At 39.4% G+C, this 26,282-nt stretch overlaps 1 protein-coding gene and 1 non-coding gene across 4 annotated transcripts; one reads left to right on the top strand and one right to left on the bottom strand.

The window, feature by feature from the left end:
• Positions 1-49: 49 nt before the first annotated feature.
• On the bottom strand, positions 50-2,987 carry LOC112711028 (uncharacterized). Of its 3 annotated transcripts, none has more exons than XM_025763558.2 (6): positions 2,827-2,987; positions 2,209-2,312; positions 1,522-1,599; positions 1,375-1,446; positions 1,162-1,259; positions 50-1,083 (listed from the first exon to the last, which is right to left on the bottom strand). In XM_025763558.2, exons 1-6 carry the CDS (start codon positions 2,848-2,850, stop codon positions 512-514), a joined length of 948 nt encoding a protein of 315 aa, XP_025619343.1. In that variant the 5' UTR covers positions 2,851-2,987; the 3' UTR covers positions 50-511. The 3 variants fall into 3 exon arrangements, with proteins under 3 accessions (XP_025619343.1, XP_025619346.1, XP_072059105.1); XM_025763561.3 differs by having other exon boundaries at positions 1,522-1,594; positions 2,827-2,983; XM_072203004.1 differs by having other exon boundaries at positions 1,522-2,015; positions 2,827-2,944.
• A 7,956-nt stretch (positions 2,988-10,943) lies between these two features.
• On the top strand, positions 10,944-11,051 carry LOC112714105 (small nucleolar RNA R71). Its single transcript, XR_003159061.1, has one exon. It is a non-coding gene; the product is annotated as a small nucleolar RNA R71 (small nucleolar RNA).
• Positions 11,052-26,282: the final 15,231 nt, after the last annotated feature.

Here is a 26,282-nt window from a genome sequence, read left to right on the forward strand (position 1 = left end):
TGTTTATAAAATAATTTTTCACCGGAGATGGGAAACAAAAGTAGGCATCTTGAAACAAGATAAAATTCACATATCTGTCATTGACTAGTGATATTTGCACACCAATTTCATGACACCCCAAACACCCTCTTACTTTTTTCCACTTCAAGTAGTTATACAACACAATATAATACACATCAGAATGACAATGCAGCTTCCCTGTCTTACAACATCTGGATAACATTCCAAAACATATCTCGTCAACTGGATTTTCCTTCCCTACTCCAAAAAGAGGGTTCTTCCGACACTGGAAATCGGCTGCTACTCAAATTATTCCAGCACAATCAGGGCTGTACTTAGCCACCAACATGATACAAGTATCTCCTGTATGGATCTCCTGAGATTATGTCAGGGAATCATGTGAAAACATGCTAAAACAATGGGGGAGTCCCTTCTTAGACACAGTATCTTCTGCTTCAGAAAAAGATTTCTCAACTTACACTTCAAGGAAAAGAACAACCTCATCCTTTGCTTAATTCTTCTTTGTCTCTCCATCTCTACTTCTAGGAACTGTCCCGGAGTGCACCCCCAATGCATGAGCAAACATTCTCTTCGCAGCTCCTATGTGCTCCTCCTTCATGCAGTCTTTACTCAACTTAGGTGCTTGTTTTCCATCTTGAGTTGATTTGGGGAAATCTTTGTCCAGCAGTGTTTGATCATCCCTTTTATTAAGTGCAGCTCCACCATAAGTGCTAGTGTTTCTTATTCTACTGTTTGAGTTCCTTCTTTGAGGTATTGACTCTTCCGAGTTCTCCATGGGATTGGGCCCTGCGCCATTCTCTCTCCGAGCATTCAATTCATCCATGAGCATTTTGTCCTTTGTACTATCACTAGCTAAGACATTTGGATTCTCCGTGTTCATTCTTCGACCTAATGCATGTGCAATCATGCGGTGGGCAACCACAGGCACACTTCGCTGCTTTTGTCCACCAGGCTCTTTTACCTCTTCCAAACTCTCACAGAAAATTCTCTCCCGAGCAGCCAAATAAGCCGCTTTTCTCTCTTCCAGTGACAGGGGAAAGGAGGTTCTGTTTGTTTGTAAGACTGAAAAATGCAACACAACATTAAGGCCCCTCATTAAGAAGTTTGGTATATTAGTGTTTTCCTTATTAAGCATATTACCTGGGGAGGGGTCTTCTCTCCTTAATATTTGATGTGATGTAATTAAAGATTGGGGTTCATCATAACCCCATAGGATATCGCTTACAAGGATTGGAGGTCTGAAAATTCAAAGCATTCACAAAAAACTTGTTTAAATATAACAAGAGAAAGTTATGGAAATGTGCTTGATATATCTAGGGGGTCATCAGCTAGGAAAGGCTGAAGTTCACTCACATGGATGTGTCTGGACATTTCTCAAGAATTAAATGGCGATCATCTCCTTCACCAACAGACTCATGTGCAAACCTGGAAACATGTTTAAAATGAAAATCACAATATTTGAAAAGACTTTAAAAAAAATAAAAATCACATGATAAATACCCAAATATCTCAGCAAGGCGATGCAAAAGAAGACGGTTGTAAGAGTTCATTGGCTCCAATTCCAAGATCCCATCTGAACTATAATAGTTCATCAAAGCAGATATGTAAATTATTCAAGACACATTTTATGGGACAAAGCGCAAAACAACTATTTAACATGAAAGACATAAAAAACCAACTCCAATCAGATGCTGTAAATGACAACACTTAGAGCTGCTCTGCAACAACCTTTCTTATGAATCAAGGCCTTAATATAAATACAAAGTGCCAATGAATAAGAGATGTATACAAACAATTTTTGTTGAGAGAGAAATCATGACTAATTTGAAGCGATTTAAGATTGCGGCATGGTATTTTTTCAGGTTCTGATATATTGGATTCTTTCACTTTCTTTCAGAATTTGGTTGCCCTGTACACGAACTATAAAAAGAACTCAGAGAACATGACATTACTTAAAATCATCCCTCTGCTGATAGGCTGCTTCCTTTTTGGGACTGGGGAAAAAATGACAGGAAAAGTGTAAAATTTCATTGAGGTTTCAAATCTATCTCTCACCATGATAGAGGCTATGTTATTACTGCTGTTAAGTAAACCATTCTTTCTTAGCCAAAGTGGTGACTTATAGCACTATACACTTATACTATTCCTGTGAAGTAAGGTCAAACATAATTTGATCGTGAATTTTACCTTGTGTCATCATCCTGAAGAAACTTGACCAAGGTTTCTTCCATTGTGAGCACTAAATGCTTGCAATGAAGGTTGTCCTTGACCAGAGAAGCCAATTCCTCAACCTGAAATATAAATACATTACAAGCATTCAAAGCAAGCATTTAAAATAGAGAGCAAAGAAAAATCATCAACAATTGTCCAACAACTTGTCAATAATATTGGGTCCTAATTGACACCAAATATAGAAGTTCAGGAAGCAAGCATTTTATACTGAATCAAAGTGAAGTCAATGAGCAAACTTGGTGCTAAAACTCCGCTTCGTGCTTTTGATTCTATCAATTATATATTAAAAACCGCAAGCATTTATATAAAACTGAAGACTCGCTAGAACTTAGGGTTTGAAATTCTATAAATTGACACCAAACCATAAAATTTCATCAAGCAAGCATTTATACTCAATCAAACACGAAGTAAAGAAACAAACTTGGTGCTAAAACTTAGCTTAGGGTCTCTTCATTATGTAAATTATACTTCAAAGAGTGCAATTTGCAAAAAGCACGAAATTGAAATGGATGACAAAATGGTAATTTATGTATATTGAGAAGAAGAAAGAGAAACCAGAAAGAGCAGACATACCATGGCGAATTGGGTCATACTCATGGTTGAAACCTGAAAAGAGCTGAAGGATTTTGGTTTAGGGTTCCCAATTACAAACTTCAGATTTCGTGTTGGAGTATACCTGATTTTTTTTAAATAAATATTTTAATCATTTTATTTATTGAAATAAGTATTTAGACATTATTTACATTATTAGTCCTGATATATATTTTGTTTAGCGTGTACAAAATGATTATACATAATATGTAACGATTTTATTTAGTTATATCTCGTTTGCAAACAAAAAAAATATATAATTTGAAATAATACATATATCTCGTTTATAATATAAACGAGATAAAAAAAATTACGATTAAAATAATTTAAATTTTTAATAAGTATATAAAAATTTATTTAAATTTATTTTTAAATTTATAACAGGTACAAAAAATATTCAACTTTTAATCTTTTTAATTTAATATCTTCTTTCATCTCGTTTATTAATTTTTTTTTTTGCCTGATTCCTACAATTTAAATTTAAAACTGCCCACTATTATGGTTATAGTAATTGCACGCTAAAAAATTAAAATATTAAATTAATGTAGTGACTTTTACTTTTCGCTTTGCTAATTGTTTTAAAATTCTCGTACTTGTACTTTTTGCTCTTTCAAATTCTTTTTAAAAAATAGTGAGAGAGAATTTTAACACAAACAAACAAACACAATTTTTATAATAATAATGCTCTATATCCATTTAATTTTTCTAATCAAGTCAACAAAGTTCTTTTTGGATCATGCCCAACTCCTCCCCCTCCCCCCTATTCACGTAAAGCTTCTTCTTCAACTTAGAGCTTCTTTTTCTCAACGTAAACCTTCTCTTCATTCTTCTATCTCAATGTAGAGCTTCTCTTCCTCAATGTAAAGCTCTCGCATTCTTTTTTACTAGGATTTTTACAACATAAAGCTTCGTTTTCAGATCTCAGATTTCTTTTTCATTTTCAGATTTCAATAGCGTATTAAAACAATGAACGATTCAACTTCAAATTAGTTGAATGAGAGCGATTTGGATTATTCTTCTGAATCGAATCAAGCGGATGAGGTTTGGATTATTCAATTTTGAATTATATTGAATAGAATGCAATTACTAAATCCAGTTGTTTATGAACACAATTTTCTGTTCATTTGAAATTGTACATTGGTTTCATTTTGATGGTATTTCTCGGTTCATTCTAGACGCAGGTGTTTTAAATTTGAATTTATATAATGGACAATATTCGATTAATTTAGTATTATACAATGGTTTCGCTTTAATAATATTTTCAGTTCATTTTATAGTCTAGGTATGTTGTGGATGAACAATTTGTCCCAAATATTGGGATAACTTTCAAGACACTAGAAGAAGTTGGAAAGTTCTACAAAGATCATTCCAAACTTGTTGGTTTTTCTACCAAAATAAGGAACACAACTCGGAAGGGAGATGAGATTAAAAATCAACTAATTACATGTAGTAGAGAGGGAAAGTGGAAATCCAAGATATCTCTAACTCTAAAGACAAACCCCTTAGCTCCAATAAACTGTCCAACCAGGATTTATGTACATATGTTGAAGGACGTCGGTCTTTGGATAATTTTCAAAGTTGTTCTGAATCATTCACACCCTTGCTGTCTAGATCAAACAGAGATGCTTAAATAACACAGGGAGCTAAGCATGTTTGTGTGTCGCACCATTGAAAATAACGAGGAAGCCGAAATAGACCGAGTAAAATATACCAGTCATTCGTAGCAGCAGTGGTCAGTCATCGTGAACTAAGTTTCATCGAAAAAGACGTGAGAAATTACATTACAAGGGAAGTACGGAATGTTTCCGAACAAGATGATGCCAAAGAATTTGGCAAGTACTTATTAAGAATGAAAGAGAAGAAACAAAATTTCTTTTTCAAGCTTGACCTTGAAGGTGATCACTGGTGTACGAAATTGTGATCATCAATGGCGCCATCAACATGGTACGCACAATTGTAATCTCAACTCTTTATCACAACTTCGCACAACTAACCAGCAAGTGCACTGGGTCGTCCAAGTAATAAACCTTACGCGAGTAAGGGTCGATCCCACGGAGATTGTTGGTATGAAGCAAGCTATGGTCATCTTGTAAATCTCGGTCAGGCAGATTCAAATGGTTATGGAGGATTGATAATTAAAAGATGAATAAAACATAAAGATAGAGATACTTATGTAATTCATTGGTGAGAATTTCAGATAAGCGTATGGAGATGCTTTGTCCCTTCCATCTCTCTGCTTTCCTACTGTCTTCATCCAATCCTTCTTACTCCTTTCCATGGCAAGCTGTATGTTGGGCATCACCGTTGTCAATGGATACAGTCCCGTCCTCTCAGTGAAAATGTTCAACGCGCTCTGTCACAGCACGGCTATTCAACTGTCGGTTCTCGATCATGTCGGAATAGAATCTAGTGATTCTTTTGCGTCTGTCACTAACGCCCCACAATCGCGAGTTTGAAGCTCGTCACAGTCATTCAATCCTTGAATCCTACTCAGAAAACCACAGACAAGGTTTAGACTTTCCGGATTCTCTTGAATGCCGCCATCAATTCTAGCTTATACCACGAAGATTTCGATTAAGGGATCCAAGAGATATCCACTCAATCTAAGGTAGAACGGAGGTGGTTGTCAGGCACACGTTCATAGGTGAGAATGATGATGAGTGTCACGGATCATCACATTCATCAAGTTGAGGAACAAGTGATATCTTAGAACAAGAATAAGCCGAATTGAATAGAAGAACAATAGTAATTGCATTAATACTCGAGGTACAGCAGAGCTCCACACCTTAATCTATAGTGTGTAGAAACTCCACCGTTGAAAATACATAAGTGATAATAGTGATCATTGGCTTCGGCCCCAGAGAGGGAACCAGAAGAACCAAGATGAAAATACAATAGCAAAAGGTCCTATTTGTAGAGAAATAGTAGCTTAGGGTTTACAAAGATGAGTAAATGACATAAAAATCCACTTCCGGGCCCACTTGGTGTGTGCTTGGGCTGAGCATTGAAGCATTTTCGTGTAGAGACTTTTTTTGGAGTTAAACGCCAGCTTTTGTGCCAGTTTGGGCGTTTAACTCCCATTCTTGTGCCAGTTCCGGCGTTTTACGCCAGAATTCTTGAGCTGATTTGAAATGCCTGTTTGGGCCATCAAATCTCGGGCAAAGTATAGACTATTATATATTGATGGAAAGCCCAGGATGTCTAATTTCCGACGCAATTAAGAGCGTGCCAATTGGGATTCTGTAGGTCCAGAAAATCCACATCGAGTGCAGGGAGGTCAGAATCCAACAGCATCTGCAGTCCTTTTCAGCCTCTGAATCAGATTTTTGCTCAGGTCCCTCAATTTCAGCCAGAAAATACCTGAAATCCCAGAAAAACACACAAACTCATAGTAAGGTCCAGAAAAATGAATTTTAACTAAAAACTAATAAAAATATAATAAAAACTAACTAAAACATACTAAAAACATACTAAAAACAATGCCAAAAAGCGTATAAATTATCCGCTCATCACAACACCAAACTTAAATTGTTGCTTGTCCCCAAGCAACTGAAAATCAAATAAGATAAAGAGAAGAGAATATGCAATGAATTCCAAAAACATCTATGAAGATCAGTATCAATTAGATGAGCAGGGCTTGTAGCTTTTTGCCTCTGAACAGTTTTGGCATCTCACTCTATCCTTTGAAATTCAGAATGATTGGCTTCTATAGGAACTCAGAATCCAGATAGTGTTATTGATTCTCCTAGTTAAGTATGATGATACTTGAACACAACTATTTTATGAGTCTTGGCCGTGGCCCAAAGCACTCTGTCTTCCAGTATTACCACTGGATACATACATGCCACAGACACATAACTAGGTGAACCTTTTCAGATTGTGACTCAGCTTTGCTAGAGTCCCCAATTAGAGGTGTCCAGGGTTCTTAAGCACACTCTTTTTGCCTTGGATCATGACTTTATTTTTTTCTTTTTCTTTTTCCTCTCTTTCTTTCTTTTTTCTTCTTTTTTTTGTATTCACTGCTTTTTCTTGCTTCAAGAATCATTTTTATGATTTTTCAGATCCTCAGTAACATGTCTCCTTTTTCATCATTCTTTCAAGAGCCAACATTCATGAATAACAAATTCAAAAGACATATGCACTGTTCAAGCATACATTCAGAAGTCAAAGTATTGCCACCACATCAAAATAATTAATCTGTTATAAAATTTAAAATTCATGCAATTCTTCTCTTTTTCAATTAAGAACATTTTTCATTTAAGAAAGGTGATGGATTCATAGGACATTCATAACTTTAAGGCATAGACACTAAGACACTAATGATCATAAGACACAAACATAGATAAACATAAGCATGAAAATTCGAAAAACAGGAAAATAAAGAACAAGGAAGTTAAAGAACGGGTTCACCTTAATGATGGCGGCTTGTTCTTCCTCTTGAAGATCTTATGGAGCGCTTGAGCTCCTCAATGTCTCTTCCTTGCCTTTGTTGCTCCTCTCTCATGATTCTTTGATCTTCTCTAATTTTATGGAGGAGAATGAAATGTTCTTAGTACTCCACCCTTAGTTGTCCCATCTTGGAACTTAATTCTCCTAGGGAGGTGTTAATTTGCTCCCAATAGTTTTGTGGAGGAAAGTGCATCCCTTGAGGCATCTCAGGAATTTCATGGTGAGTAGGATCTCTTGTTTGCTCCATCCTCTTCTTAGTGATGGGCTTGTCTTCATCAATGAGGATGTCTCCCTCTATGTTAATTCCAATTGAATAACACAGGTGACAAATGAGATGAGGGAAGGCTAACCTTGCCAAGGTAGAGGACTTGTCCGCCACCTTATAAAGTTCTTGGGATATAACCTCATAAACTTCTACTTCCTCTCCAATCATGATGCTATGTATCATGATAGCCCGGTCTATAGTAACTTCGGACCGGTTGCTAGTGGGAATGATTGAGCGTTGGATAAACTCCAACCATCCTCTAGCCACGGGCTTGAGGTCATGCCTTCTCAGTTGAACCGGCTTCCCTCTTGAATCTCTCTTCCATTGAGCGCCCTCTTCACAAATGTCTATGAGGACTTGGTCCAACCTTTGATCAAAGTTGACCCTTCTAGTGTAAGGGTGTTCATCTCCTTGCATCATGGGCAAGTTGAATGCCAACCTTACATTTTCCGGACTAAAATCTAAGCATTTCTCCCGAACCATTATAAGCCAATTCTTTGGGTCCGGGTTCACACTTTGATCATGGTTCTTGGTGATCCATGCATTAGCATAGAACTCTTGAACCATTAAGATTCCGACTTGTTGAATGGGGTTGGTAAGAACTTCCCAACCTCTTCTTTGGATCTCATGTCGGATCTCCAGATATTCACTCTTTTTGAGTTTGAAAGGGACCTCGGGGATCACCTTCTTCATGGCCACAACTTCATAGAAGTGGTCTTGATGCACCCTTGAGATGAATCTCTCCATCTCCCATGACTCGGAGGTGGAAGCTTTTGCCTTCCCTTTCCTCTTTCTAGAGGTTTTTCCGGCCTTAGATGCCATAAATGGTTATGGAAAAACAAAAAGCAATGCTTTTACCACACCAAACTTAGAAGGTTTGCTCGTCCTCGAGTAAAAGAAGAAAGAAGAGAGTAGAAAGAGAAGAAATAGAGGAGATGGAAGAGGCTTTGTGGTTCGGCCAAGGGGGAGAAGTAGTGTTTAGGTTGTGTTAAAATGAAGGAGTGAAGATAGGTTTATATAGGAGTGGAGAGGGGGTGTATGGTTCGGCCATTATGGGTGGGTTTGGGAGGGAAAGTGGTTTGAATTTGAATGGTGAGGTAGGTGGGGTTTTATGAGGGATGGATGTGAGTGGTGAAGAGAATAGTGGGATTTGATAGGTGAGGTGTTTTTGGGGAAGAGGTGTTGAGGTGATTGGTGAATGGGTGAAGAAGAGAGAGAGTGGTGGGGTAGGTGGGGATCCTGTGAGGTCCACAGATCCTGAGGTGTCAAGGAAAATTCATCCCTGCACCAAGTGGCGAGCAAAAATACTCCTTCTGCCAATTCTGGTGTTAAACGCCGGGCTGGTGCCCATTTCTGGCATTTAACGCCAGCGTTTTGCCCCTTCCTGGCGTTTAACGCCAGTCTGGTGCCCCTTTCTGGCGTTAAACGCCCAGAATGGTGCCAGACTGGGCGTTAAACGCCCATTTGCTGTCTTCACTGGCGTTTAAACGCCAGCAAGCTTTCCTCCAGGGTGTGCTATTTTTCTTTCTATTTTTCATTCTGTTTTTGCTTTTTCAATTGATTTTGTGACTTCCCATGATCATTAACCTACAGAAAACATAAAATAACAAAGGACAATAGATAAATATAACATTGGGTTACCTCCCAACAAGCGCTTCTTTAATGTCAGTAGCTTGACAGTGGGCTCTCATGGAGTCTCACAGATACTCAGAGCAATGTTGGAACCTCCCAACACCAAACTTAGAGTTTGACTGTGGGGGTTCAACACCAAACTTAGAAGTTGGTTGTGGCCTCCCAACACCAAACTTAGAGTTTGACTGTGGGGGCTCTGTTTGACTCTGTTTTGAGAGAAGCTCTTCATGATTCCTTCCATGGTTACAGAGGGATATCCTTGAGTCTTAAACACAAAAGATTCTTCATTCACTTGAATGATCAATTTTCCTCTGTCAACATCAATCACAACCTTTGCTGTGGCTAGGAAGGGTCTGCCAAGGATGATGGATTCATCCATGCACTTCCCAGTCTCTAGGACTATGAAATCAGCAGGGATGTAGTGGTCTTCAATCTTTACCAGAACATCCTCTACAAGTCCATAAGCTTGTTTTCTTGAGTTGTTTGCCATCTCTAGTGAGATTCTTGCAGCTTGTACCTCAAAGATCCCTAGCTTCTCCATTACAGAGAGAGGCATGAGGTTTATGCTTGACCCTAGGTCACACAGAGCCTTCTTGAAGGTCATGGTGCCTACTGTACAAGGTATTGAGAACTTCCCAGGTTCCTGTCTCTTTTGAGGTAATCTCTTCCTAGTCAAGTCATCCAGTTCTTTGGTGAGCAAAGGGGGTTCATCCTCCCAAGTCTCATTACCAAATAACCTGTCATTTAGCTTCATGATTGCTCCAAGGTATTTAGTAGCCTGCTCTTCAGAGACATCTTCATCCTCTTAAGAGGAAGAATACTCATCAGAGCTCATGAATGGCAGAAGTAAATCCAATGGAATCTCTATGGTCTCAGTGTGAGCCTCAGATTCCCATGGTTCCTCATTAGGGAACTCATTGGAGGCCAGTGGACGTCTATTGAGGTCTTCCTCAGTGGCATTCAATACCTCTTTCTCCTCTCCAAATTCGGCCATGTTGATGGCCTTGCACTCTCCTTTTGGATTCTCTTCTGTATTGCTTGGAAGAGTACTAGGAGGGAGTTCAGTAATTCTCTTACTCAGCTGACCCACTTGTGCCTCCAAGTTTCTAATGGAGGACCTTGTTTCAGTCATGAAACTTTGAGTGGTTTTGATTAGATCAGAGACCATGGTTGCTAAGTCAGAGTGGCTCTGCTTAGAATTCTCTGTCTGTTGCTGAGAAGATGATGGAAAAGGCTTGCCATTGCTAAACCTGTTTCTTCCACCATTATTGTTGTTGAAACCTTGTTGAGGTCTCTGTTGATCCTTCCATAAGAGATTTGGGTGATTTCTCCATGAAGGATTATAGGTGTTTCCATAGGGTTCTCCTATGTAATTCACCTCTTCCATTGAAGGGTTCTCCGGATCATAAGCTTCTTCTTTAGATGAAGCGTCCTTAGTACTGCCTGGTGCAGCTTGCATTCCAGACAGACTTTGAGAAATCATATTGACTTGCTGAGTCAATATTTTGTTCTGAGCCAGTATGGCATTCAGAGTATCAATCTCAAGAACTCCTTTCTTCTGATTCGTCCCACTGTTCACAGGATTCCTTTCAGAAGTGTACATGAATTGGTTATTTGTAACCATTTCAATGAGTTCTTGAGCTTCTGCAGGCATCTTCTTCAGATGAAGAGATCCTCCAGCAGAGCTGTCCAATGATATCTTGGACAGTTCAGATAGACCATCATAGAAGATACCTATGATGCTCCATTCAGAAAGCATGTTAGAAGGACACTTTCTGATCAATTGTTTGTATCTTTCCCAAGCTTCATAGAGGGATTCACCTTCCTTCTGTCTGAAGGTTTGGACTTCCACTCTAAGCTTACTCAATTTTTGAGGTGGAAAGAACTTTTCCAAGAAGGCATTGACTAGCTTTTCCCAAGAGTTCAGACTTTCTTTAGGTTGTGAGTCCAACCATATCCTAGCTCTGTCTCTTACAGCAAAAAGGAATAGCATAAGTCTGTAGACCTCAGGGTCAACCCCATTGGTCTTGACAGTGTCACAGATTTGCAAGAATTCAGCTAAAAACTGATGAGGATCTTCCAATGGAAGTCCATGGTTCTTGCAATTCTGTTGCATTAGAGAAACTAATTGAGGTTTAAGCTCAAAGTTGTTTGCTCCAATGGCAGGGATAGAGATGCTTTTCCCATAGAAGTCGGGAGTAGGTGCAGTAAAGTCACCCAGCACCTTCCTTGCATTGTTGGCATTGTTGTTGTTTTCGGCTGCCATGTCTTCTTCTTTGAAGAATTCTGTTAGGTCCTCTACAGAGAGTTGCACTTTAGCTTCTCTTAGCTTTCGCTTCAAGGTCCTTTTAGGTTCAGGGTCAGCTTCAACAAGAATGCCTTTGTCTTTGCTCCTGCTCATATGAAAGAGAAGAAAACAAGAAAATATGGAATCCTCTTTGTCACAGTATAGAGATTCCTTGAGGTGTTAGAGGAAAAGAAAAATAGAAGGAAGAGGTAGAAGAATTTGAACTTAGAAAGATAGAGTTCGAATTGTGCATTGAGGAGGAGTGTTAGTCCATAAATAGAAGGATTTGAGAAGAGGGGAAGAATTTTCGAAAATTAAAGAAAGAAATTTTGAAAATTTGATTGATAATTTTCGAAAACTAAGATTGAAAAAGAAATAAAGTGATTTTTGAAAAAGATTTTGAAATTGAAAGTCAAAGAGATATGATTTGAAAACTATTTTGAAAAAGATGTGATTAAAAAGATATGATTGAAAAGCAATTTAAGAAGATTTGATTTTTAAAATCAATGACTTGGCTAACAAGAAAAGATATGATTCAAACATTAAACCTTTCTCAACAGAAAAGGCAACATACTTGAAATGTTGAATCAAATCATTAATTATTAGCAAGTATTTTTGAAAAAGGAGAGAAATTGATTTTGAAAATATATGATTGAAAAGATATGATTTGAAAAAGATTTGATTTTGAAAAATTATGAAAACTTGAAAAAAATTTGCATTAAAAACAACATCTTCCCTCTTGTGCCATCCTGGCGTTAAACGCCCAGAATGGTATCCATTCTGGCGTTTAACGCCCAAAATGCTACCCTTTTGGGCGTTAAACGCCCAACCAGGCACCCTGGCTGGCGTTTAAACGCCAGTTTTCCTTCCTTACTGGGCGTTTTGAATGCCCAGCTTTTTCTCTGTAATTCCTCTGCTGTATGTTCTGAATCTTCAATTCTCTGTATTATTGACTTGAAAAAGACACAAATTAAAAATTTTTTGGATTTTTAATGATGAGGAATAATCAAAATGCAACTAAAAATCAAATAAACAATGCATGCAAGACACCAAACTTAGAAGTTTGTATACTACTGACACTAACAAGTTGAGAATGCATATGAGAAACAACAAAACACACAAAACAAGAGAATTTCAAGATCAGAGCAAGTAAATCATCAAGAACAACTTGAAGATCAATGAAGACACATGCATGAATTTTAAAAATGCAAGAAGAACAGAAACATGCAATTGACACCAAACTTAAAATGAGACACTAGACTCAACAAGAAATATAGAATATTTTTGGTTTTTATGATTTTGTAAGTTTTTGGTTTTTTCGAAAATTTATGTGGAAAAGAAAATAAAGAGATTCAAAATTTTTAATAAGAATTCCAGGAATCATGCAATGTTAGTCTAAAGCTTCAGTCTAAAGAAATTAGACATGGCTAGCCAAGCTTCAGCAGGACATTACATTCAAGAGCTAAATTGAAGAAAATCAATCAGCTTTGGTGATGATGAAAACATCACCTTGAAACACTAGAATTCATTCTTAAAAATTCTGAAAAATACCTAATCTAAGCAACAAGATGAACCCTCAGTTGTCCAAACTCAAACAATCCCCGGCAACGGCGCCAAAAACATGGTGCACGAAATTGTGATCATCAATGGCGCCATCAACATGGTACGCACAATTGTAATCTCAACTCTTTATCACAACTTCGCACAACTAACCAGCAAGTGCACTGGGTTGTCCAAGTAATAAACCTTACGCGAGTAAGGGTCGATCCCACGGAGATTGTTGGTATGAAGCAAGCTATGGTCATCTAGTAAATCTCAGTCAAGCAGATTCAAATGGTTATGGAGGATTGATAATTAAAAGATGAATAAAACATAAAGATAGAGATACTTATGTAATTCATTGGTGAGAATTTCAGATAAGCGTTGGGAGATGCTTTGTCCCTTCCGTCTCTCTGCTTTCCTACTGTCTTCATCCAATCCTTCTTACTCCTTTCCATGGCAAGCTGTATGTTGGGCATCACCGTTGTCAATGGCTACAGTCCCGTCCTCTCAGTGAAAATGTTCAACACGCTCTGTCACAGCACGACTATTCAGCTGTCAGTTCTCGATCATGTCGGAATAGAATCTAGTGATTCTTTTGCGTCTGTCACTAACACCCCACAATCGCGAGTTTGAAGCTCGTCACAGTCATTCAATCCTTGAATCCTACTCAGAAAACCACAGACAAGGTTTAGACTTTCCGGATTTTCTTGAATGCCGCCATCAATTCTAGCTTATACCACGAAGATTTCGATTAAGGGATCCAAGAGATATCCACTCAATCTAAGGTAGAACGGAGGTGGTTGTCAGGCACACGTTCATAGGTGAGAATGATGATGAGTGTCACGGATCATCACATTCATCAAGTTGAGGAACAAGTGATATCTTAGAACAAGAATAAGCCGAATTGAATAGAAGAACAATAGTAATTGCATTAATACTCGAGGTACAGCAGAGCTCCACACCTTAATCTATAGTGTGTAGAAACTCCACCGTTGAAAATACATAAGTGATAATAGTGATCATTGGCTTCGGCCCCAGAGAGGGAACCAGAAGAACCAAGATGAAAATACAATAGCAAAAGGTCCTATTTGTAGAGAAATAGTAGCTTAGGGTTTACAAAGATGAGTAAATGACATAAAAATCCACTTCCGGGCCCACTTGGTGTGTGCTTGGGCTGAGCATTGAAGCATTTTCGTGTAGAGACTTTTTTTGGAGTTAAACGCCAGCTTTTGTGCCAGTTTGGGCGTTTAACTCCCATTCTTGTGCCAGTTCCGGCGTTTTACGCCAGAATTCTTGAGCTGACTTGGAACGTCTGTTTGGGCCATCAAATCTCGGGCAAAGTATGAACTATTATATATTGCTGGAAAACCCAGGATGTCTAGTTTCCAACACAATTGAGAGCGCGCCAATTGGGCTTCTGTAGCTCCAGAAAATCTACTTCGAGTGCAGGGAGGTCAGAATCCAACAGCATCTGCAGTCCTTTTCAGCCTCTGAATCAGATTTTTGCTCAGGTCCCTCAATTTCAGCCAGAAAATACTTGAAATTACAGAAAAACACAAAAACTCATAGTAAAGTCCAGAAAAGTGAATTTTAATTAAAAACTAATAAAAATATAATAAAAACTAACTAAAATATACTAAAAACATACTAAAAACAATGCTAAAAAGCGTATAAATTATCCGCTCATCAATCACTCCATCAAAAATGCATTTTGGGCCAATACAAGAAGCAGGGATGCATACGAGTATTTTAGAGATGTTGTTTTATTTGATACCATTTACAACACAAACATGTATTCAGTTCACTACGATATAGTTTTAGGTTCACAGAGGCATTGCAAAGGGCTATTGAGCCTGTATGCCAACATCAATTCACCGATGCTGTATTTGGAATATTAAACGGGTACAAGTGACACGAAGAAATCGAATAAGAGATAAGCCATGTTAAACTCGTTTACAAAAGACGCATTCGACAGAAATTGAAATAATTTTGTCACAAAGTACGGTGTTGGAGGCAATAAGTGGCTTTTAGGTAACTGAAGTTTTAATTTGAATTATTTGATGCTGTTAGTTTTTCGGTGAAAACGAGTATAACCTTCGGTTCATTCTTGCGCATGTTTTCGGTTCATTCTGCAAAGCTATTTGAATATCACAATTTATGGATGCCAGTTTATCTGGATTATCACTTTTGGCCGGGATGAGAAGAACAAAAAGGAGCGAGAGCACTGACGTTAGGATTTTTGCTAGTAAAGAATTTTATACAAATAGTTGCGTTGTAGATATAGATTCTAAACCAACAGAAATCCCATCGTGCAAACGTTTTGGTTGTCACAAGTAACAAACCCCTTTAAAATTGATAACTGAGTATTTAAACCTCGGGTCGTCTTCTCAAGGAATTGCAGGGAAGTATGTTCTTATTATTGGTTATGGAGGTTGTAAATTGGGGTTTTGAGAACGAGGAATGAATATGGCAATTAATTTAAATGACAATTAAAATGAATAAATACTGTAAAACAAACCTTTTGGCAAGGTATGAGAAATTGGAAGTCCAGACTTAGTTATTCTTGTCAATAATAATAAAAGTTGAATCTTAATTCCACTTAGTTGACCTTTGCTAAAGCAAAGGAAAATCAAGGGACTAATTAGTTTGACCTTCGAATCATATTTATTTCCTAAGAAAAGGTTGGGATTATTGAAGTTCAGTTCAATTAGCAAAGATAACAGTTATCAATTATGTTGAGCTAAGATAACTCCTGAGTTACTGATTTCTTAACCAAGACCAAAAAGGGAAAAGTAAATTAATTCTACTGGAATGAAAATGTCTTCAGATTGGGAATAATCAATGGCATAAATAAAAGAAGGCAATACTAAACTGAAATACCTCAAATAACATTCAATAAAAAAATCATCATGAATGTGACATAAGCCAAATAGGCAACATAACTAATATAAGCATTAAAGTATCTGAAAATAAGAAATAAATATAAAGTAAAAGAACATTGAACCTAGGATCGAGAGTCACTCCTAAAACTAAGAGAAGTCCTAAATCCTAATCCTAAAGAGAGAGGAGAGAACCTCTCTCCAACTAAACCTAAATCATGGAAAGTAACTAAAAATTCGATTCTCTGAATGGATGCATTCCCCCACTTCATAACCTCTGGTCTATGCCTTCTGGACTTGGATTTGGGCCAAAAAGGGCTTCAAAATTCGCTATGAATGCTTTCTGTAATTTCTGGTGCGTGGCCTCTGTCACGCGTCCGCGTGGGTCACGCGATCGCGTCAATTGGAGTTTTCCTTGTTACGCGGTCGCGTCAGTTATGCAGCCGCGTCATAGGTGTTCTTCTTTAGGTGCGCGGTTGCGTCAGTCATGCGGCCGCGTCGCTGCTTCTTTGCTCTTGGCACGCGGTCGCGTCGTCCATGCGATCGCGTGGATGCCAGTTTCTCCAAAACTCCATTTTACGCTTTCCTTCCACTTTTGTATGTTTCCTTTTCCACCCTTTAAGTCATTCCTGCCTTAGAAGATTTGAAACTACTCAACACACTAATCATGGCATCGAATGGAAATAAAGGTAATTAATATGAATAGGAAACATGTTTTTCACATACATCACATAATAAGGAAGGGAAAGTAAAACCATGCAGTTAATATGAATAAGTGGGTGAAGGATTGAATAAATCACTCAAACTAAGCACAAAATATATCACAAAATATGGGTTTATCAACCTCCCCACACTTAAACAATAGCATGTCCTCATGCTATATCCAAGGTAAAAAGTAAGGTTGAAGTGGTGGAATGCCATGCAATCCAATTCTAATCTAAATGCAACTAACTAAATGCATGATGCAATTCTAATTTTATTCACTCATATATAAAGCTTACATGTAGTTAAAATCAATTTACATTCTCAAGGAATCATATATATATATAGCCAACCTTAGATAATGTTAAAGCACTTTTATACTTGAGATGGGAAGAAAAATATTTTATAAACTTGCAAGACAATTAACAAATTAAGCATAGATATATGTTGATGAGTTATTGAACCCTCACTGGATTTTGTGTTTACTCTCTAATCACTCAGTGTTTATTGGGTTAATCACTCTATTCTTCTTTTTATCCTTACTTTCTATAACTTTGTTCTTCATCTAACCAATCAACAATTATAAAATATAGATATACCAAAAATCATGAGGTCTTTAATTAAGGTAGTAATGGGGCCAAGGTAAAGGTAAGGATATATATAAGGCTAAGTGAGCTAATAAGTGAATCTTTAATTAGTCTAAGATCTCACCTAACATACATAATTTCTAAAGTAAAGCTTCTTTACCTGTTTTCCCATATTTTTCCCACTTTTGATATTACATGCTCATATTTTATTTTTATTCTATGTGCATTGCTTTTTTTTTTTTTGATGCACATGGTAATTTAATTAATTTAATTTCACATGAGCATGTTTCCCAAAAATTCTTAATTTGGAACATCTTTATTCTTTTCAACTTTCTATCCTATTTTTCATTATCCATGTTCCCAATAGGTTTCCCCACACTTTAACAATACACAATGTTTATCTTAAGCTAACCAAGGATTCAACTTGGGATTTTTATTTTGTTTTTTTGCTTAAAGCTAGTAATGTGGTTATAAAACAGAAGGGGATTAAAGCTCAAGGGGGCTAACAAGGATGACATAAAAGGTAGGCTTTATTTGGGATAAGTGAGTTAATAATCAAACATGGCCTCAATCACTCTCTTGGTATGTATCTATATTCTATAATCGGACACATAGATTAAAACAAAGCAAATAATACCAGAATAAAAAAGAAGGATGAAACACACAGGAATAAAATATTATGGTTTAAATGTAACCATACAATTAAGCTCAAAACTCACAGGCTGTATGTTCTCAAACTCATAAATCATATATCATTCATATATGTCATGCAGGTTTAGTTAAAATTTCCCATTATTCTCATAAAAAAAATTGTTTTGGGTGGCCTTTAAGGTTTTAGTGTTTCTCCTTGATGAAATGTTGTTAACTAACTAACATGTAATGCTATATATACAAGGTGTGGATTGTTTCTATTCTGTTAAAGTCTCTAGCCTACTTCCTTTTTATTTTTCAATCAAGTCAACTATCATATACTAAAAAGGGTAAACTATACTAATTAATCCACTTAAAATAAAAATAGTAAACTAATGTGAAAATCAAGCTAAAATATCCAAAGTAGTATACATATAGCTCAAAGTGCAAAATGCAAAAGGTACAATAAAAAGCAAAAAAAAGAAAAATATGCAAAAATACATAAAATGAACAAAATAAGAGAAAGTTTGTAATGGTTCACCAAAATAAAGATACGCCAGAGATGGCAATCTCCCCGCACTTAAATAACAGCATCGTCCTCGACGCTCACTCAAGCTGGGTGTGAAGGAGTGTCATCCCCAGAAGGATGGGTAGCTGGAGTCTATATGGTGGTGGTCTGAGGATTTGGCTGCTGCAGAGGAGGTGCTGACTGTATAGGGATCGGGATCTGCAACCTGAATCTGATGTGGGACCTCCTGCTGTGGTGCAGCCTGCTCTGTGCCTTCCTGTTCTGTCTCTCTCTGTGGATGGGTCTCCTCCTCATGCTCATCCGCCTCCTCCTCAGATGGCTCCGATGGTGTGTCAGGCTCGGAAGGGATGTCACTGCCAGATCGTATCAATAGCTTCAGGTGCTCATAATGTCGCCAGCTGCGGCGCTCAGATCGCTCATACAGGCGCCAGTTGCGGTGCTCCATCCTATCTAGCTGCTGAAACAAGCGGTGCACTAGGTGATAAACTGGCTCTGAGGCAGGTGGAAGGGCAGTACTGGTAGCAGGGGTAGCTGTGGAGGAAGAAAGACCAGCGGAAGGTGTAGCTGTCTCATCGGTAGTAGTGAAGGGTGGGGGTTTGTAGCCCAAAGCTAGAAAGTTCCTACTATGAGGAATAATCTTCCTGCAGTCTGCAGCCGGTGGCTTTTCATCGGCATCCTCCCAAGGCACGTCAGCTCGACGGCCCAGCTGTGTAACCAAATAGGGAAAGGGAAGAGTGCCTCGGACGTGGACCCTAGCCATGTAGGACCGGATAAAGCGTGGCAGGTACAGGTCCTTACCCTTCATCACACACCAAAGGAGGGTGATCATAGCGGCCGGTATCTTTGTCTCATGGGTACTCGGCATAACATAGTTGCTCAAGATCTGGTGCCATAGCCGAGCCTCATCATTTAAGTAAACCCGCTTGATTCCCGTAGGCATGGTGGTATCCTGACCCATTTCCCACGGAACAGTCGGGTCAAGGGCTATCCTGGCCTTGATAGCATCCCAATCAAACTTCATGAAACGCATGTCTTCCTCAGCCTTTTTGTACCCATCAGGCTGATCGGACTTGGGTGGGAGCTGCAGAATGGCCTCAATGGCCTCTTCAGTGACCAGTATCTGCGTTCCTCTTAGGTTCACTGCATCTAGGGAAGTGATGAAGTAATTGCAGTAAAATTCCCTTACCCAAGATGCATTGACCTCTGTCAGGTTTCTCTCCAGGAAGAACCAGCCTCTTTGTTTGATTTGATCAGAGGTATATTGCTGGAGTTCTTTTGGGATTTTCAGAGTCCGCTCTAAGTACAGGTTCCTGGAGGTTGCAAACGCCAGATATTTCAACTCGCAGTATCGGTTTGCAAACTTTATGGGATCAGTAGCAGGGAGTAGCTGGTCAGCCTTCTCCTGTGCGGTAAAGTGTTTCTCTCGCCAGGAGGCATCATGCATAAGATCTATGATAGACATTGATGAGTCTCCTCTTTTACGTTTGCCAGTGGTAGCCTTTCCTTTTCCCTTTCTCTGGGAATCTGACATCTTGAAAAACAAAAAACCAGGATATAATAAAAATAGGAAAACTAATAGGCAAATAGGTTGATGATGATTTAGATAGAGATAGAAATAGCAAAAATTGGAATCAAACATCAACAATGCAATTTATGAACCAGGAGATCAAAGAGAATAAGAATGCGTGCCCTGGCATTCATGAATTGGTTTGGTGAAAGCTAAGGAAAGCACAGTTGAAAATGCCAAAACCAAGACATGAATGGAAACATTTTACAGAAAATTGGCAGCATTCCAGCTAAAATTGGACTGTCCCGGAAAATAAACAACAACAGAATAGTTCATATGAATCAAAAAATAAAGCTGCAATTACATATAAGGAATATGAACATGAAAAAGGCAATGTAAAAAGCAGCATGAAACAAGAAAGTACAACATATGAACAATAGCAACAGCACAGACACAGCAGAATTGCAAAAATCATAAAGCAAGAAACACGAACAGCGCGATCATCAGACCTAAATCCACTAACCACATCCTAGGCTACCTAACAACCTAGAATCCACTACAACATGCTTATCTAACTAGCCTAAATATGAACAAAAAGAGAAAAAATATGAAGCAACTACGAATGGATAGAAGGGTGATGTTTTGCGGAACCTGAAAGGCTAAGGAAGGAGATTGGGGCAGTGAGGTGGCTGGGGAATGGCGGTGATGGCGTCCAGCGCGGCGGCAGAGGTTGGCGCCGCTGCGGTGGCTGCTGTGCGGGGCAGGGGCTGCGGGAAAGGAAGGGGTAGTGGGGATTGGAAGGGTTGGGACGGGGGGTTGAAGGTGTTAGTGGTTGGAGGTGGCGCGGATGTTGTGGGCGGCGGGGAGGGTGGCGATCGCGGAGGGGGGCAGCGGCGGTAGAGGGAGAATGGGGAAAGAAGAAGAAGAAAGAGGGGGGAGGAAGGAGGTTGGCGTGGTGGCTGGTTCTGGGTGGTCGACGGGGGCGGGGGTGGCCGATGGTGGTAGCTGGGTGGTTGGAGAAGAAGAGAGGGAGGGGAGGGTTTTGGGGTGGGGCGCGACGGATAGGGTTCGCGTGACTTGGGGGGTTATAAATTTGAATCCACGTGATCGCATGGAGCACGCGGTCGCGTGGCTGGGGTGTAGTAGGGGTGACGCGATCGCGTGGGTTGCGCGATCGCGTGGAATGGGTAAAAGAGGGAATGACGCGATCGACTAAGGCATGTGATCGCGTGGCTGGAAATTGTGCTAAACGTACGATTCCAGCGTCGTGTCAGCGCAACTCTCTGTCTCCTTTGGGGTGGTGTGCAATCCTCGCGACGCGATCGCGTCGCTCACGCTGTCGCGTGGGATTAATGTTGTTGCATGCGACGGATCACGTCAGGGACGCGACCGCGTGGTTCATTTTGTGCGAAACGCACAATGGCCACACGATTCCAGCCCAACTTCCTGGGCATTGGATCTTTACGCCGATTCCAGGTCACGTGGCCGCGTGATTGACGTGGACGCGTGGGGGGTGTTTTATCGCAACTGACGCGATCGCATGAGTGATGCGGTCGCGTCCCATGCCCCCTTTTTTTTTAACTGAATGCAAAATGCAATGCCAATATGAATGTTATGCAAAACTCCAGGTTCAATACAATAAAATAAAATAAAACTTGAAAACAAATAAAAATGAGGAAGGAACAATCATACCATGGTGGGTTTTCTCCCACCTAGCACTTTTAGTTAAAGTCCTTAAGTTGGACATTTGATGAGCTTCCTGTTATGGCGGCTTATGTTTAAATTCATCCAAAAATCTCCACCAATGCTTGGAATGCCAATAGCCTCTGGTGTCCCAAACTAGGCATGTGAAGCTTCTGAGCAGCTTCAAACAGATTTTCAGACTCCTGGGGTGATGAATATCAGAGTATTTTCCAGGATCCCAAACTTTGGTTCCAAATCCGCGTTTGTTTTTATCTATACTTTTCTGTCTGGGCGGTTTGGAAATTAGATTCTCACCAAGATGACCAAACATTTTTTGAGATCCTATCAAGTGAGCTTGACACCAATTTCTGCACCTCAAATTGAAGTGCGAAACATCATTGGATCTTGCATACCAGCGCTGAGTGCGAGTTATTTCCCTTTTTCTCTTAAAGCCGCAAAGAGCTCTAAGCTGGCCATCTGTTTCAAGCAAACCATATTCAAGTGGAAAAATAAAGATAAGAGTCAAGGATTTTACCCACTTGAAGTCTGTATTGGGTGGTAATGGCCTTGGGATCAGTGTTTCCAGTGGTTCTGCAAGGTCTACTCCCTTGTGGTCTTCAGTGGATTCCTCCACTTCCTTGCAAACCTTTTCCATTCCAGCCATGTTCTGGTCAAAGTCTTCCATATCTTCCTCATCACTTGAGTCATAACTAGGAGGTTGAGAAAAGTCAACCTCTGCATCATCTTCGTATTCACTTGGGGAAGATTCTTCTGTCTCAGAGAATTCACTCGCGGCTGCAAGTTCATCACTAGGAGGACTTGACTGGTGACTATCATCATCAAAGAAACATGCGTCTTGAGTTACTCCGTCCAGTTCTTCATAATATATCCGCATTGGAGGTTGTGCAACATCCTCTTTAGCGTCAGTTGTAACATCCTTGACGGGGTCTTCCATGACTCTGTATTCCCTAGGAGGTTCAGCATCTCCTAAATCTTCAACCAACTCTTCTTCTTCTACAATGACAGCGTCCTCTACTTGTTCCAGTACGAAGTTATGCTCTATACTGTCCACTGGAGTCTCTTGTGTCTTCTTCACAATACATTCTTCATTAGATTCTCCACATGAAGCCATGGGGGTCTGTTGAGTAGCTGAACGTCTGGAAGATAGTTGATTTATTGCTTCCTCCAGTTGATGAAGGGTTGCATTGAATTGGTTTACTGATTCCTTGAAGTGAACCTGTGATTCTTGGCTTGATGGATATGGACATGGTGCATAAGGGAGTGGTGGTTCTTGGGAGTAATTGGATTGGCGTTGGGGTGGATAAGGATCATGTGGTAGTGAATGGTGAAAAGAAGCTTGTGAGTGTGGTGGTTCGAAGTTATGTCGAGAGGATGGTCTCTGAGCACAGGGTGGGGCTTGTTGGTAGTTACAAGGTTGTCCACCATATCTTTCAGTTGGGTATGCATTGTAGAATGGTCGTTGTCCATGATATCTTGGAGGGTGTTGTTGCCTAAAGGGATGATTAGATCCTCTTGGCTCCATCCATCCTTGATTGGTCTGACCTTGACGCATATTCCTGCTGTGGTTTCTATTTCCTTCAACAAAGTTAGAACCAAACTCAAAGCAAGAGGGGTGAGAATTCATAGTAGTTATCAGAAATAAGGGGGAAAAAGGAGAAACAAATAAACAAGTAAAAGAAAAATATATTCTTTTTGAAAAATATTTACAATAACCAATAATAAGGCACACGTTTGCAATTCCCCAGCAACGGCGCCATTTTGACGTTAGGATTTTTGCTAGTAAAGAATTTTATAAAAATAGTTGCGTTGTAGATATAGATTCTAAACCAACAGAAATCCCTTCGTGCAAATGTTTTGGTTGTCACAAGTAACAAACCCATTTAAAATTGATAACCGAGTATTTAAACCTCGGGTCGTCTTCTCAAGGAATTGCAGGGAAGTATGTTCTTATTATTGGTTATGGAGGTTGTAAATTGGGGTTTTGAGAACGAGGAATGAATATGGCAATTAATTTAAATGACAATTAAAATGAATAAATATTGTAAAACAAACCTTTTGGCAAGGTATGAGAAATTGGAAGTCCAGACTTAGTTATTCTTGTCAATAATAATGAAAGTTGAATCTTAATTCCACTTAGTTGACCTTTGCTAAAGCAAAGGAAAATCAAGGGACTAATTAGTTTGACTTTTGAATCCTATTTATTTCCTAGGAAAAGGTTGGGATTATTGAAGTTCAGTTCAATTAGCAAAGATAACAGTTATCAATTATGTTGAGCTAAGATAACTCCTGAGTTACTGATTTCTTAACCAAGACCAAAAAGGGAAAAGTAAATTAATTCTACTAGATTGAAAATTTCTTCAGATTGGGAATAATCAATGGCATAAATAATAGAAGGCAATATTAAATTGAAATACCTCAAATAACATTAAATAAGAAAATCATCATGAATGTGGCATAAGCCAAATAGGCAACATAACTAATATAAGCATTAAAGTATCTGAAAATAAGAAATAAATATAAAGTAAAAGAACATTGAACCTGGGATCGAGAGTCACTCCTAAAACTAAGAGAAGTCCTAAATCCTAATCCTAAAGAGAGAGGAGAGAACCTCTCTCCAACTAAACCTAAATCATGGAAAGTAACTAAAAATTCGATTCTCTGAATGGATGCATTCCCCCACTTCATAACCCTTGGTCTATGCCTTCTGGACTTGGATTTGGGCCAAAAAGGGCTTCAGAATTCGCTATGAACGCTTTCTGCAATTTCTGGTGCGTGGCCTCTGTCACGCGTCCGCGTGGGTCACGCGGTCACGTCAATTGGAGTTTTCCTTGTCGCGCGGTCGCGTTAGTCATGCGGCCGCGTCATAGGTGTTCTTCTTTAGGTGCACGGTCACGTCAGTCATGCGGCCACGTCACTGCTTCTTCGCTCTTGGCACGCGGTCGCGTCGTCCATGCGATCGCGTGGATGCCAGTTTCTCCAAAACTCCGTTTTACGCTTTCCTTCCACTTTTGTATGTTTCCTTTTCCACCCTTTAAGTCATTCCTTCCTTAGAAGATCTGAAACTACTCAACACACTAATCATACATGCCTATAAATAAGACAAGGCACCTCCTGCATCATACATGCCTACAAACCTTGCTTACAAACAAGCCTCTGTTCCCACATTGTGCCATCGTATATACACACACCACTCCTCTCATAACAGCAATACTTCTTTCTTCAATCTCTTTATACCTCAAAATCATACCTCACCCAATCTCAAATCCACCCTTGTCTTGTCTTTTTAATCGTACTCATGGCTTCATCAAGTACAAGAAGAAGGCCAGGCAAGGAGCCCATGGTAGCCGAACCCCCAACTTATGATACAAGAAAGTTCAGATCTCAATTTCATGAAAGAAAATACCATAGATTCATGAAAACAAAGCTCATCATTCATGAAAGGGGTTTTGAGCTTAGGGACGAAGAATATCCCATCATGAAGTAAATCACCAGTGAAAGAAGGTGGGATCTTCTATGTGACCCCCTCCCCAAGATCAGTGCAGTCATGATCAGAGAGTTCTGTGGAAATGCTGTGAAGGAAAGTAAAGACAGCATCCCTTACAAAAGCTATGTTAGAGGAAGTGAAGTAGATTTCAGTCCAGCATCCATTACAAGGGCTTTGAAGTTGAGAACTATAACTTATGACGAGCCCAGCTATGAGGACAGATTACAGAGAGAAAATGACCCGGATGAAATCTTACAAGGGATATGCTTGGAGGGCACAGACTGGGAGAGGGATTCGAAAGGAGTCCCAAGCAGATTGAAAAGAATAAATCTCATCCCTGAGGCAAAGGGGTGGTATGAGATAGTAAGAAGATCCATACTCCCTACTGGAAACACCTCAGGGGTCACAATCAAACGAGCACTTTTGACATATTGTATCCTACATGGAGGAGAAATCAACCTTGCACAACTCATAGCCAACAGTATTCAAGAGATAGCTGAGAGCTCAAACAAATCTACTATGCTCGGTCATGCAAGCACAATTCTAAGGCTGTGCGATAAAGCTGGGGTAATTTTTGAAGATGAGGATACAGAAAAAGTAAGAAGGGGGTCTGGAATCTCAAAGAAAAGCATGGAAGGAACTGCTGAGGATGATGATCAAGAAGAAAGACCCCAAAGAAGAAGAAGACCAGGAGAAGGAGGAGAACAAACTCACAGTGTCATAGACATGAGTCAACTGCAAAGAGCTCTTGAGGAAATATCACAGCAAAATGTGATAGCACAAGAGCAATACCTGAGAGACAAGGAGCAGAATGAAGCTTGGCAGCACAGAATGGAGGAAAGAATGGAGAGCTGGCAGCAACAATCAATGGCCCAACAACAAGAATTTCAAGCCAAGATTCTTGAGGGACAAAGGGAACTAACAACAGGACTTCAAGAGGCATATAGTAAGATGTTCCTGACCCAAGCCAAATATGGGGAGTATACTCACAACCTGTATCAATGGAAGAACATTCATCACACTATTGGAGAGGTTAGATTCGTGCAACAATCAGAGTGTAATGAGGATGTGCAAGCAAGGTTGGAGTACTTAACCCAGAGCATGCCAACGCTGAATCCACAGATCAAATCATTTGAGCAGTGCCAAGAACTGAGAGACCGCCAGGCAGCAAACTCTCATCATTATACCCATGTAACACTTCAAAGATTAGAGGAAGTTGGGCTTTCAGGTCTCACAGATTC

The sequence above is a fragment of the Arachis hypogaea genome, chromosome 9, assembly GCF_003086295.3.
Source record: "Arachis hypogaea cultivar Tifrunner chromosome 9, arahy.Tifrunner.gnm2.J5K5, whole genome shotgun sequence".
Lineage (NCBI taxonomy): Eukaryota > Viridiplantae > Streptophyta > Magnoliopsida > Fabales > Fabaceae > Arachis > Arachis hypogaea.

Coding starts and splice junctions, on each gene's coding strand:
- LOC112711028 (XM_025763558.2), bottom strand. CDS start 2,850: ATGAGTATGACCCAATTCGCCATG. Junction 2,313..2,826: donor GTATGACCCAATTCGCCATG/GTATGTCTGCTC, acceptor TTTATATTTCAG/GTTGAGGAATTGGCTTCTCT. Junction 1,260..1,374: donor AAATGTCCAGACACATCCAT/GTGAGTGAACTT, acceptor TTGAATTTTCAG/ACCTCCAATCCTTGTAAGCG.